Genomic DNA, 15,486 nt, shown 5'->3' with positions numbered 1-15,486 from the left:
TTCTGGAGTGCCAAGGCAAGAAGTCTGGAGGAGAGAGTTGGGCTGGTTGTTGTAGCAACTCAGGAGAGATAGAGAAGCAGTAGTGACTTAAGAACACAGAGATGTTGACTTTCGGGGTACTAAGGAGGGAATCTGGATGGCTTGTGGATTTCTGGTGGTGCTATTCACTGAGACAGAGAAAAGAAACGAGTATACAATCAGAAAGACTGAGATTGAGGTGACTGTGAGATTTCAATAGGAGGTGCTCCTCAAGTGGTTGGAATCAGTGTCTGGAGAGAAGAAGAGAATTATGGATCCAAGATCTGGGTTTCAGGCTGATCAGCAGATGGGTGAAGGCCTGCATGAAGGATCGTGTAGAGCAGGAGAGAAACAGGAGCGGACATCAGGAGTGCTGGCTGGGACAGGAGGAAACAGGCCTTGAAGCACACTGATAAGAAAGGCTAGAAAGGTAGGTAAAATCCTTTGTCTGGGAGGCAAGGGAAGAGAGTTCTAGGAAGGAGGGAGCAGAAAATGGGTCTCGTAGCAAGAAGGGTCAAGAAAGAAGGACAATAAGAGTGTCCAGCAGCTCTGGGAAAAGGGGCCGTTGATGGCATTACTGGGGGCAGTTCCCCTTGTGAGGTGAAACTGGTTGCCCTGTGGGAGGGCAGGCATTGGGGAAGTGAAGATAATGAACTCTCCAAGAAGACTGACTGGAAAGGAAGAGAAATAGAGCAGAAGCTAAAGGGAGAAGCAGGGCTTGAGGTGGACTTTTTCAAGAAGCGGGGGAATTGTTCATATTAATAGGATGCTGAGAGCTAGTAGGAAGGGGAAGGGAGATACAGGGCAGAGAGAGAGGAAGATTAATGGAGCAAGGTCTCAGAGGAGGGAGCAAGGAAGGGATCCAAAGCCGAGGTGGAAGGATTAGCGTCAGACAAGAGGAAGGACAGCATTTTCACTGAGATAGGAGGTCAGGAGGAAAGGATGGGGCCAGACAGATAAGTTTGTACATGGCAGGGGAGGAAATTGAGGGAGTTCTCGATTGATGGCCTCAATTTTCTTGGTGAAGGAGGAGGCAAGGTGACCTGCTGAGGGGAGCGGGGGAGGTGGTCGACAGGAGGTGGTGTAGGAAGGGAGAGTGTTTAGTATATAGACCTTCTGGAACTGCTAAGAGCAATGGGGACACAGAATCTGGGGAATACTGAGCATCCAGTAATGCCAGTTGGGAGAGTATATTTGGTGTATCTCAAACTCCCACAACTATGACATTTTCTACTAAAGCCTTTAAAAGCGTAGGCAGAGTCACATGAAGTTGAATTGCTAGATTGAACTGGGGCTGAGTTTTTGCAGAGTGGATGTCACAGAAAGTTAAGAGTGTCAAGAAACTACAGGATATTGAGAAGGCAGGGTTGAAGTGATGGGCCATAAGACCCAGGATGGATAGAGAAGGGCACAGAGTCAAAATTCATTTGCTAGATCAGGAGCAAATGTAAGTGGCCAGGACTCCAAGGTATCAACAGGCAAGCATTTTGAGGAACAGAAAGGGATGTGGGCTGTTGATGTTTCAGATTATGAGGGTACACCTGCTAGGGGACTTCGAAATCGGTCACCTGAAAGTTAATTATACCACTTTCTTGACATCTCCATCCCCAAACTTTTCTCTCCAGCCTCTGAACTCACATAGCGTTTTGTCTGCAGATAGGTAGTAAGAACATTAAAACTGGACCCTCAATGTAAGACTCAGGAGATCTGGGTTTGGGTCTTATTTCCAGCACCCGTATTCTGTGGCCTTGACCACTGTGTGAGCCGCAAAGCCACAGCTATCTGGACCAGTCCAAGTTGCTTAAGGACAGATTATTCTGTCCTGTGCACATTATGTGCGTTCACATTCCCAGTATGGATGCAATCTCTTTGTTTGTTTCCCACCTTTCTGAGGGAGGAGCAGAGGCCTTATTCCTCTGGTGTTGCTTTTCCCCTGCAGTTTATATGCTATCCCACTTAAAAAACACCTGGAAGAGGTTCTACTGGGGAAGGAAGAGCTATTTTGCCTCATAAAGTTTAAAATTTCTTAAGCCCAATTTTCTCTTAATAGTCTCAAAACCACATTTTAGTGTAGCAAGTCCAAAAGGCTTACAAATGCCATGAAAACAAATATTCTGGGAGGGTGGGGGGTGGAATAGGCCCTTTAAAATCTGCTTTGTTATCTGACTGAGCTCAAGGGAGACAGACCAAATCAACAAGCATGACATGAAGGGCAAATTTGCAATTAAAAGAAGAATAGGGAATTATAAAGATGGATGGGCCCCTTGGCACACGAGCCCAAGCCTGCGTGGCCTTGGCCTCAGATACCAGAAATTAATGCTTTACTCTTTAGCACTGGTCACCTTTGGCTCTGAACAGAAAGGCAAATGCATTAAAATAACAACAATTAGAACACTTACTTAGCTTGGAAGGCATTGTTGGTTCCCCTGTGGTCGAGGTCATGACACAGGCATCCCACAATCACCGCGAGAATTTCCACCTCGGTCAGAATCTCTTGAAACCCAGCGGTCTGGGAAGAAGAGAAAATGGCAACAGTCACTGCCCAGGGCAGGGAGGATGGATAAGGTTCGTCTGTCCGGCAATAATCAGCTCTGTTTTCATACCCACATCAGTTAAGGAAATGATTAACTGCCACCCCCTTAGACGGTAGTGAGTTGGGTGGCCACTTGCGCGGCCTTGACCCCACAGTGATGGATTAGCTCCCTGTCAAGCTGCCCCATGCTGGCCTGCCAGAACAAAGTTCAGACCATTGTGTTCCCCTTTTAGAGAAGAGGCTGCACTATCCAGATACAGCGACGGTTTGACAAAGGCCCAGAGCAAAATGTGTTCTGTGATTCTACATTTCAATGACGAGCATCTCGTGGTAGGGGAGAGGGGGCTGTGAATTTAGAACTGAATGTTATATCCACCAGATGCCACGCAAATGAAAACCTGCAAAAGAAAACACTTCCACCCCTTAGTATTAAAAGAAGCAACTTAGAAGTGCTGAAATGGTTACATGATGATATTCTAGATGTTACTCTGTAGGTGCCTTCATTCATATTAGCTTGGCGGACAGATTACATTCATACAGATAATAAGGCAGTGCATGTCTTGATTAGGCAACCAGATTGAGGATCAGCTGGAGTATCGTTGGAATTCTTTATTATCCTCTGCAGCTTGCTTGTATAGTGCATAGGTGTGGGGTGATTTCTTCAGTACGACATTCTTGTTTATAATTTTCTTAATAATTTTCTCTTCACTATTGTTTTCTGTCCTGTTTGACTGGAACTCCAGTTGGTTGGACACTGGACTTCTTGTATTGATTTCCTTGTTTTGTCTTTTTTTCCCCCATTGCCCACCTTGACTTTATCTCTCTTACTTTCTATGAGTAATAATATTTTTCATCTATAATCATTTTTTGTCTCTGTTTCTATTCTAATAGCATTCTATTCTTCTCTCATGGATGCATTATCATCTTTTATTTTTTGAGGATATGAATTATTTCTCTGAAATCCTCTCTGCTCCCTGATTGCCTGTTTCCTCTGAGCTCTTTTTCTCTGTTTAGTGGTTTCCTCAAGTGCCTGGTAGTTCACACACATGAGTAAAGCATGCAGAGTTCAGCACACACCAGTGTGTGAGGAGGGGGTCTGCAGATTGCTGGGCCCCTATCAGGGGGCGAGCAGATGGACAGCTGGCTTTTGGCTGAGATCCCCATGTGTCCATATCTAAGTTCATTTCCTCCGGACTTTTCAGTCTCTTGTTTGGAAATGGCATAAACACAGGTTTGGCATTCTGAGAAAAGAGAAGGTAGCTTCTCACCTTTGAGGATATAGACTTTCACTTAATTTTCTTATTTTCAGGGTGTATCTCAGCCTAACTTTTCTGTTGCTGGTGTCCCCACATCTGGGGTTCAGTTTCTCCAGCAAACACTCTGGTTTCCTGAATAGGTGAGGGAAGAGAGGAACCCTCTGACTACATGGAGAGGGGATGGGGACTTGGGGACGCAGAGCTTTCATCGCCCTCACATCCCATTTCTGTGGTATCTGATACCTCCAGTTCCTGAGCTCTGGTCGCTTCTGGGGGTTATTCTTTCTCATGTGTACCCCTTCCTCTACCCACTCACCTTGAAGGCACCTGGGTTGGACTTTCCTCTTCTCTGATAAGCTATGAACCACCCTCCCTCCATTTCCTACCTTCATTTATTAAGGTTCCATGACATGTGGAATTTATGTTTGTTTCTTCTTCTCTCTGTTATTTGGGGGTGATTTTTGACAGGAAAATGGGACATGAATATCTGTATCTGTCATCTTGAAACTGTAAGTCAGTTTAGTTGGGTTTGGATCTTGCTAATACTAAATAAAACCTGAAAGTCTACCAAGTATGAAATACTATTCATGATACTTCTCACAAAGGTGAGAAGCTACATAGAAACTGGTACTGTAAACAATGAAATGGCACAGAAATTTAGAAATATTTTACCATTGAAAATGCTATTGATTAGAACTAGCTGATGCTTTAAAACAGTAAGAATAGGGATGGGATAATGTTAAACTAAGGTAATTTGACTAGAAATTTAGGAAATTTAAGTTAAATGTCATCTAATAGACTCAATATCAAAATCCCAAATTATTTTTAAGCTATCGGTTATCACCCATTATATAATGTGATAGAATATATTTTACTCTAATGTTCTTCTATGAAGAACATCTTCCTTCCCACCCTTGTCCCTTCCTGAAAATCCAGCATCAAGTTCTTAAACTACTTGTATTATGGATACTTTTGAGAATTTGATGAGAGCCATGGACCCTCTTCCTAGAAAGTATTCTATGATTTTTGTAGTGTTCAAAACCGTGGAACCCACCTCTGGATGATCCTCAAAATAAAGAAACCCTGAGAAACAGCACACACCCAGTTACACAAAACATATTTGCCTCTCTCGACCGTGATACCTGAGTTACTGAAGCAGCACCTATCTCTTGACTGTGATTTAGAGCTGCCTGGTAAATGGTTTCTGAGAGTCGTCAGGCCTAAAAAGTGTCCACCTGCCAGTAAGTGTCTGTTTGCTCCTCCCCTGCCCTCATCCATCTTCTTTCTAGTCCTATCCCTTCCGACCTACACTTACATTGAGGAGAAAAATAAACCGCCTGCTAGAGACAATATACTTTCAAAAGAGAACAGAGTGGAATCTATAAAACAAAATAAATAAATAAATAAAACAGAAACAAACTCATAGTTACATGGAACAAACTGATGGTTTCCAGATGAGAGGAGGGTTGGGGGCTGGGTGAAAAGGGTGAAGAGATTAAGAAGTACAAATTGGAAGTTACAAAGTAGTCAGGGGGATGTAAAGTACAGAAGAGGGAATATAGTCGATAATATTGTAATAAATATGTACGGTGCTAGGTGGGTACTAGACTTACTGGGGGACTGCTTTGTAAGCTATATAAATGTCTAAATGTTTAGGTGTAGTATGCTGTACACCTAAAACTAATATAATAGTGAATGTCTACTGTAATTGAAAAATTACAAAAAAATTAAAAAGATATAAAATTTATAGTGGTGGGGCAGCAGGAAATTTGAATGCATTTATTCTATGCTCGCCTCTATTTTAGTCTTTTATTTTCAAATAATATATCTTTTCTGTTCCTGGTCTAATTATTATTTATTTTAATCTGTCTTCTCACCTGTGTTCCCTCATGGTCCATTATCAGAGATGTAAAGCAGTGAATACAATATACCTAGGTAAAGAGACATTCAAGACATGTTGACCTAATTCCCACATCATCCTCTCCGGAGAAGTCTGTGAGCACCCTCTGAGAAGGCCTCCAACAGTCCTCTGTTTGGCTAAAATGTAAACTGGGATAACCCCACCCCCAGCCACTACAGCACATACCCACTGAGACTCCAAAGGACCCGAACAGTAAGATTGGTTCACAGGGTCCCCTGGGCTACCCAGTATTTTCCTGTCATTTGGTCAACATAAAATTTGAACCAGATAGAAAGTGCCCTATTTCAAAGCTGATCCTGTACTACCCTAGTGAACAGGAATATCATGGCCAGAGAAAAATATGAGAGAGACACATCAATTGGTTGCTTCCTGCACTCGCCCTGACCAGGGCTGGGGATCGAGCCTGCAACCAAGGTACATTCCCTTGACTGAAATCAAACCCTCGGCCCTTCAGTCCTCGGGCTCTAACCCCTGAGCAAAACCGGCGAAGGCACATGATAGGTGTTTGTAGAGTCTTTCTTCTCCCTTCGGCCATTTCTTTCTTCTGCAGAAGAGAAAAGAGTACAGCTCAGACAATTCCTAGGGGTTTGAAAAACATGGTTTCTCAAGGAAGGGCCTCCTCTAGACGAATCTGTGTACCGTGTCCCTAATCTGTCATCATGTCCCAACCAATCTATAGACAACTTCAAGTTGGAAGTGTGAGCTTAGGGCTGAAAGGCAGCATTTCCATTTAATTTCTGATATTCCTTAAGTTCTAACGTGCAATATTGCAGAGTCACTGTCTAGGGCCTTTGTTTGGTATATTATTAAAATTAAATTTACTTTAGCCAAAGAGTGCTCTTTGAGGGTTTCATGTAAATGCCACATACAAAGTGCTGGTGCCTTCTAACAAATGCCCCGAATTGCAATGTTGATGGCTGGCCCTGCTCTGCTAACCGTCCTTTACATGAGGTGTCTGTCAGTGAAAGTTCTATGAAAAGACCTCCTTCAATCACTACCCCAGTTGTGAGTGGATCAGAATGGTGAGAGCATTGTTAAGACACATGTTTTGGCTCCATGGACATTTACAGCTGGCCCAGAATGCTTCTTTTTAGGATTCTATTTTATTGGCTTCAGGATGGAATGGCCACCTCTCAACATGCAAATCCTAGGGCAGGCTGGTGGGTATCAGTCTATTCAATATGCTCCAAAGCAATGATTTTAGGCAGAGGACTTGATCAAGTTTAGGGTGGAAGCAGATTTCAATTGCTTACCAAGAATGCTTACAAATAATTTGATGCTGCTTGATGCTATAGCCTATCTTCTTTTCAAAAAAGGATCCTCTCTTTGCCAACCAGAGATGGCGTGTGATGAAAGCACAAGGGAGACAAGAGCAGGTGTTCCCAACCACAATCCTCTCCTGTGAATAAAACCCTCTGTACAGACCGCAGCATCTAGTTTGAATGGTCATGTCCCCTTGATGTTTACAGTAATGTTTATCTGCCAATATTTACATCTGCTAAGCTAAAAAAATAGGTACTGCTACCTCATTTTGTGGCCCAAAGACCGGAACCTTTCCAGGTGTTAGGGGACCACCATCCAGCACCATGTTTACACGTCTCCTTCACCAGAGGATACTATACAATACAGAGCAGTTGTACTTCATCTAATTATCCACAGGAGTGGGATCGTTTTGTCAAATTTGCTTTTCTTTCTGTAGTCAAATCTTGATTTGATATTTATTAAATATTGATGGAAGTCTACAATGATCCTTTTCTTACTAAGCTCAGAGTTGGAAGGACTCTACAGTCTACACTTAAATACTTTGTTTTACAACCAGAACCTTCTCAAGGCACTCACTACCAAATCATAAAACCTAAGTTATACTTTGGATATATCTTGTCTCTCAAATCATATTGCAAATGCTTGCCCATATAAATCTCAGAATAGCAAGGCTGCAAAACTTAATGGTGTGTCGGTATAATTATATGTGTTGAGTAAATGATGCACGAATTAAAAAATTAGATTGATTTTAATCAGTTTTATTTAGTTATTTTTAAACCATTTCCATGACTTAATTTTTAACCTATTAGTTACTAGTTGGGTTTGGATCTAGTTTTAACCTATTAGTTACATAGCTTTTTAAAAATTATTCATTTTGGAAAGTCAAAAGCATACACAAAATAGAATCTGATAATGAACCTCCATGCATTCATTACCTAACTTCAATAGGAATCCATGTTTAGCCAGTCTTGTTTCATCTATATTTTCACATGCATCATTTTGTGTTTGTTTGTTTGCTGGAGTATTTCAAAGCAAACCTTTGGCATCTATCAATATGCTTTATTTCATTCTCAAGAAGTCCTGATGGGGTTAAATAAAAACCATTTAATATATCTCTCCTCTTACATTTTGATAAAAGGCGCAAAAAGATATACAAATGGTATAAGGAAAATATAAATATCTTAACAAGATGTAAAAAAAAAGGCTTCTATTTCAATTTAGATAATACAATAAACATAGCTCTATATATATAGCACACCTACTGTATTTCAAAAAGAAACCAAAAAAAAAAAAAAATGCATACTAGATAGTAAGGATTTAACTTTCAACACTAAGAATATATGTACTGTATGATTTTTTGAGAACAAAGATGGCATATTTTGTTCATGTTTAGAAATATAGTTTATATTTTATGATAAATTACTAGTGAATTGGATATATAGTCTAACCTGTGGTTGGTGAGAACAGAAAATGAAGCAGATCGCGTGGTCAGCATTAATGGTGCCGAGGGGCAACCCCCTCCCAGAGACACTGGAGGCCAGGTTGATGAAGTTCAAGAATATGAGACCTCTTCTAACCTTCCCCAAATTTTTACTAGCCACCCTTCAGCCAAAATTAAACATGAAACTCTTAAAAAATTAAAACTTTTTAAAGCTCCCAGCTGGACACCCTCAGGTGCCAGGTTTCAGCCCCAAGAAGGTGCCACTACTGAGTCATAAACCGTGGAAATGGAGGCTGTGATAAACGACCCTGGCTCTGCTGCGAGTCTCCCTGACCTGGAGGATTCGGCTGGCGTCATAAAACACAAAGTGACAGATTAAGCAGTTTACCAACACCATAAAAATCTCAAGAATAAATTCACTTTAATCAAAAATGCTATATTGTAACTAGGCAGCCCCAGTCCCCAAACCACATACATTTCCTTACAAGCCCATGTCCATGAGTAAGAGCTTAGCCTTTTCCCCAAACGCCGGGCATGGTTATGTTCATACGGTTTTACAATTTACATGTCCTAAGAAAAATACTCAGCCCTGGCTGACGGTGCGGGAGAATTTATTTTCACTAGAAAGGGAATGACCCATAACTCATGAATGGCAGCGCTTAAAGTGAGTTATGGAGGTTACTCTCTTGTGTGAGGAAATGGATTGGATTATCCTTCTGCCCAATTGTATGTTTGGTTATTAGCACACCAGGTTCTTAATTATGTGTGGCTTTGCCTTTTTCTTTTTATAAAATAAATGTGGATAAAGGAATGTCAGCTAGAAGCATGGAGTGCTTGATTGGAGCTCTGATTATGTGGCCAGAGAGAATAAAAATAGAAACCTTCTTATAAGATTAAGAAGCAAGAGTCTTAAGTATAATTTAAACAATGTATTCAAATAGATTAGCTCCATAGTTAATTTATAATGCCCTGTGCTGATATTCTGCAAAAACATTAAAAATCACTCCTTTGTAAAATTAAAAATTTGCCATTTTGGAAGTTATACTGGAAATCAATCTTTCTTACATGAAGATTAAAGAATTGATTTTTCTAACATACAGATTTTATTGTATTATTATTGTATTATTAGTAGGGAAATGCAATGTAAAATGATGTTTCATGATTACAAATATGACTTGTGTTTTTTTTACTTTATTACAGTCTGTTACAGAACAAAACTTGTAGCTCTTTTTGTACTTTTCAATGTTATAATCTAAAAGCAATTATTTTTCTGTTGAAATTAGGATTCTGGTTATTGATAAAAAATATTTCAGTTTAAAATTCAACTGGTTCTCTTCTTCTTGGGGAAAAGAGTTCCTATTGTGTTTTTGAGATCTTTCAGAAGAAATTTGCCACCTCAAAAATCAAGGGCTTCCCTGAAGACAGCAGACGGCAGGCAGCAGACAGCACATTTTCCTCAAGCTGGCGAATAGGACGGATTTTTCTCCCTAAACGTCCCTTCTGCTCTCTAGTTTGAATTATCAATAAAACGGCTTGGCTTATCTGTGAAAATAACCTTGTTGACAACACCAATATGGACTTAAACATGCTACCTCCACGTTTAAGATTTAGGAAGCCCCCAGGAAATGTCAGGGGGTGTCGGTGTGTTTGCCGTGATATTTGGTCATTATTAGTGTTTAACTGCAATTCCCCACCAGCGCCACGCGGCTAGCACCACCATAAATTTTAATGTGATCATGTGCTCTTCTCTTTTCATATTCAGTGAATTCTGCAAGATCATAATATTCTGTGTGAACCCTAGCTGAACCTCAGTGTAATAGGATGAAAGAACAAGATTTCTAGCAGTGATAGTTGTTCATCATTTTATAGTTTTTTTGGGGGGGGAAAACTGGACACTGAGCAACATGGTTCCTTGAATAATATTACCCCAAACTAAGTCCACGCATTCAATGCATCTTTGTTGAGCCCTCCAGGATGCAGGGCACGGCCCAAAGTGCTAATGACTACATTTATGGGATAGTAAAGAACACTGACTCTTAAGGAAACCTTCTCCCCCGCCCGCCCCCCGCCCCCCCGACTCTGGAAAATCTGTCAACGCTCGTACATCATTTATAAAACCAAAAACTGTCTCTGCAACCTTGGCTCCACTACATGCCTGTTATTTTGCAGAGTCCAAACAAAAGCATGGCTGTTTCCTTTATCTGGTCTATACTGTGAATATAAGAAGTGTGTTTGTTACCTTTCATTATGCATGTGCTTGATGGAATCTCTATTCTACAAGCCTCTGTAAATAAAGAGAATTTATATAATTATTCTTCACCTGCAGGTTTTTATTCCTAGTCTTAATCACAAATTATGAATGGTACTATATACTCTGTTTATCTGAGGAATTAAAAATAGTTGGAAAATTTCAGCTATTTAAATATCTCTTTAGAAGAAAAGAATAATGTTGAAGCTTTCATTTCAAAAATCTGGAATCCAGAGGCACGGAATAAATAAGTCATTAACAAGGTTTCCAGTGAACTAAATTTCCACCATTTTATATAAAATTGCCTCTCCAACAAAGAAGTTTGTTCTTTTTTTTTTTAATTTCTAAAGGAACAAAACTGCTTTGTTACCTAGACATAAGGTGGAACACTTTTGCAGAACATAATTCTCCCAATCAATAGTTTATTCTCTGTGTTTGAAATGATTTTAGGGTTAAAGGTTAGGAAACCGGTGCGTATATTTATCATTTGCTTGTGCTGTTGTACATAGTGTCATAATTTGCTCAGCAATGACACACAACTATGAATTTTCCCGTTGCCAGAGACAATGGGCTTAAAAAACACAACCATAGATGTAAGGTCACAGGGAGAATGCCTTATTATTCATGCTAACAGCTCGGAAAGAAAGGAGGCAGATTTCTTCTGATGGGAGGGGCCCTTTTGTACAGACTGGCTTTGTTGGTGTCTCTTTTAAAACAAAAAAAGGGGGGGGGGGTGCGTGGAGTGTACCTCAGTGTCTCCTGTACTCTAAGAAGCACTTTCACGGAAGGTTGGTAAGGTGTGGCGCCCCGCCCCCCCGCCACCCCTCACTCCTCCCCCACTTTCCTGCCAACTGGCTGGGAAACTTTGCCTTGGAGCGCCATCTAGAGGAAAATTTAGCACACATACACCATGTTTCTTGGCTTTGTGACTCAGACGGAATCCAGTACAGTAGTAGTTGGATTTCCCTCCAGATTAATAGAGATTTTGGCTCTATCGTAACACATGGAAACAGAATAAGATATAACTAGAATGTAAATAGAATCACTTATGAGAACAAAACAGTGAAAGACCCTAATACTCTTCATGAGTGTCTTTTCATGGGAAAAAGTAGGTTATCATTTTGCCATAGATCGAGGTCATATTCCAGAAATTAGGATTGATGAATGAATTAAATAAACTTTTTTTCTTCAGTGATCAAGTAACATTTGGTAATTATATAATTATTTCATTAGTTAAAAAATTCTAATGAACTAGATTGTCCATGGTCAAGATGGAGAAGATATTGCTTGTGTTAGGAACAAACCAAAGCTGACATTTTCAACCTATTGTAACCCTTAGTCAAGTTCAGCAAAATTTAATGAGCAGAAAATAATATTTTTTACAGATGTGGTTACTCCTTTCAATTCCAGGGAGAAAAAAATAACATTGACCAACATATTCTTTCCAAAGTCATGTTTTTATTTTGCAATACCCACCCCGCCCCCCGACCACAAGAGAACTTTAATAGCAAGCTCTCTCAGTTTGCCTAGCATTAATACAAAAACAAAACCCAAATCTTCTCAAACAGTGATACTCCTCAAGGTTGCTGAGCAGACTTGCAAAAATAACTATACCCTTGGAATATTCTGTCAGTGTGAGTACCACCATTGTGGTGACGTAGTTTGAGAGTTCTGCTTTCTTCAATTTCTTGGAAAGGATCAAGATGGTCCATTTTATGGGAACATTTACTCTACAACAGGGTATGCATTTCCTTTTACTCCTAAGTGTCCACCCTGATCCTGCCACTCTTGCCAGCTTCCCCATCCCAACTACTTTAAGGCTTGTCACAAAAGTCTGCTTCTACCTTTGACATCTCTAACTCACAATGTCATGGCCAGCCATTCCTTTCCCTTGGTTGATAAGGTTCCTGTTTCTTTATTTTGAGAATTTGCTATAAATCCATAGGTTCTCCAAAAGAACAGGTTAATAATTTATTTATTGAATGTCCTCTCTATGTGCCAGACATATGAACTCTGCACACAGAAAATTATTCCTTGTCCACTGAGATCAGATATGAAAAAGCAAAGTGAAAGTGGTTATTATTATTATTTTTGAGCGACATTGGCACTTGAGCAATTAAGGCTCATAGTTCAAAGCATCTTTCTTCCTCACGTGACAGGCTGACTGCTCTTCATGGTGTAAGTTACAGAGGATGGGGCCGGTCCACTTTTTCCAAGCTAGTCTTCTTGTTCTTTATGCAGTTGAGGATCCAAAAACAAGTCCTTGAGTGTACAAGTGAAGACATTTTGGTCCCATCTTCTTGTGCTATCGGCACATTTGAGTTCGTCAATCCAACATGCATTTCTTGAAAACCTACCATGTGCATGACAGAGTGCAAGGTGCTGGTGAGGATCTCAATAAACAGGTGCTGAGTCAATAAGTGAAAGTTATTGAAAGAACAAGAAATTATCTCTTCAGCCTCAAGAAGCCTACTCTGTAGGAGAACAGGAGACTGTAACTTAAAACACATGGCAGACATAGCTCAGAGCAATAAGTGATTGTTGGCGGATGCTTGGGGAGAAAAGGGAAGACTTCGTGGGAAAAACTGGCATTAGATCAATGCCTTAAAGGATGAGTAAAATTTGAATTGGCAGAGAATTTCATGAAGAAACAGAATAATCTTCGCTCATTCGGACTGAAGGGAAATGTATGTCGTTTGGAGTTCCCTGTTTTGGATTGAAGTTTTAATCTGGGTGCAGAGATGTAAGGTATTTAGATTTCTGTTATGTGAATCCAAAACTCATGTTCTCTTTTCATTTTACATACTAAACATGTTCACACATGCATACACACGTGTATGTATACAAAGGAATGATATATAACAGTGAGGCTAAAGAAATCAATAAATTTAAGCCAGGAAACATTTTATTAGATGATAGCTTAACAGTCTAAGTTGAAAATCAGGCCAAAACAAGCCTTATTTCTTGCCAGCAAATGGAGATGAATAGAGAATTTTGTTTCAATCTTTGCCACAAACATTTGCTTTTAGATTAAATTCCAAGGCTTACTTCTGGCAAGCTGCCCTAGTTTTCTGCATAAAGAAAGACTGCCCACCATGACTGGGTTACAGCCCCTGGAGCAGAGATGTCAAGCCTAGTGCACCCCTACACCCTGAGAACATCCACTCCCTCTCCTTCCTCCCTGGGCTTCCCTGGGCCGCCCTGGCCATTCTCCCAGATCAGCCTTCTCAGGATTTCCGTGTCCCTGTGGGTAATGGTCACACACCCCTACTTTGGCTTTCCACCAGCCAGTCTTATCCAGTAATCTCTTTGTTCAGTTACTCATCCTCGTATCCTTTGCACAAAGATTACTTTGTAAATCCAAGCATTTCTTTTGGAAAAAGTACCAGATTCTTAAGATAAAACATTGAAGAGGCTCAGTAATCATTCCAAGACTACACCTGCTTCAAACGTCAGTGATGCCACAGCGTAAAAGCTCAGACACTGTCGTGAAACATGCCCTCCCATAACCAGGTAGGTGAATTCCATGTAAAATAAATCACACGGCAATGTGTCACAGACACGGAAACGTGAAGGAGAAGGCCTGGAGGCCCACACAAATGACAGATGACTTTCACCGTCACTAAACACACTTACAGTCAACATCGCAAACATCAGCTGGCACACGTTGAAGGCGTGTCTCCAGTTGTGGTACAGAACCATTCGATAATTTTTCCTCACCGTTAAAAGCCACCGGCACAGTGTCTGAAATGGGGAGGGAAAGGTTGTGTCAGGCAGTTGTATGTGTGTCTGGCGGACCATTACCAAAACGATGCCTCGGAGTCATCTTGTTCGATTCAGATCCCTTCACAAATATCTCATGTAATTTTTTTGGTGATCCTATGAAGTGTGCAGGGAAAGTGGAATCATCTCCAGTTTGCATTTGGGAAACCAGAGGCTCAGAGTAGCTGCCATGGTGTCCCAAGTGCACTCCGGACTCACCCAGGACAGAACACCTTACCTCATAGTCGATTTTAAATTTCTGAACCATCCCCAGCTCCATGAACATCCGAAGAGCAGCCGTGATCATGGCATCAACGTCGAGAGAAAAGTCATCAAAATGTATGTCATCGATGGCAAGTTCTGACACCAAAGGGATGTTGGCTGCCTACGAAAGCAAAAGACATAAGTCAAGGCAAGTTCACCAGCTTTTCCAAGCCCCGCATCTCGCCCTCCTCTCCTGCTTATCTGACGGGCCACATAAATCAGACCTGACCTGCACTTACACCCTGATGCAGCTAAACTCTGAGCTGGAAATGTCTTTTGTTTCTGAACTGCAAATGCCCCAAGCAAATGAAAGGGGGAGGGTAAAAAGGAAGCTAATCTGAAGAAAAAATATACACACTGGATCTAGTCTGCAGAATTTAGAATACAAAGCTGTCTAGTTTACTGAAACCACAGTCATACAATATATTCTGATGCATATTACAGAGCAGTAAATGCAAGAAACATCTGGGCAGCCAGCAGCTGTGAATTTTAATTGCTGCCATTCAGGAGAAGGACATGGGGATACACTGCGCTGCCTTGTTTTTTGTATCCTTAAATCCTGTAGCTGTGCACGTGCTCTTTGTTACACGCATTGTGTATATTCATAAGGATGGAAAGGATCAGAGAGCACATCTGATGTGAAACCCCTAAATATGGAGGCCTAGCAAAATGTGTTTTTTTTAACAAAACAAATACTTGTAGGGTTAGTATAGGCATATGCTTCATTGAAGGAATAAATTTGCAAGATGGTTTAGCTTCATTATCTCTAAACCATTTGAT

General features: G+C 40.7%; 1 protein-coding gene across 1 annotated transcript in view; it reads right to left on the bottom strand.

Annotated features, from left to right (window-relative positions):
* Nucleotides 1–15,486, bottom strand: part of PDE11A (phosphodiesterase 11A) — a gene marked incomplete at both ends in the record, with an annotated part of 280,406 nt that overhangs the window by 67,857 nt on the left and 197,063 nt on the right. Inside the window, 3 exons of the mRNA XM_079783142.1 lie at nt 2,418–2,527; nt 14,317–14,424; nt 14,681–14,827. Of these exons, the coding sequence (XP_079639268.1) occupies nt 2,418–2,527; nt 14,317–14,424; nt 14,681–14,827 (365 nt within the window). The remainder of the gene's footprint in view (nt 1–2,417; nt 2,528–14,316; nt 14,425–14,680; nt 14,828–15,486) is intronic.

This window comes from Cnephaeus nilssonii, assembly GCF_951640355.1.
Source record: "Cnephaeus nilssonii genome assembly, chromosome: 10".
Classification (NCBI taxonomy): domain Eukaryota; kingdom Metazoa; phylum Chordata; class Mammalia; order Chiroptera; family Vespertilionidae; genus Cnephaeus; species Cnephaeus nilssonii.
This window is presented reverse-complemented; position numbering and strand designations above follow the sequence as displayed.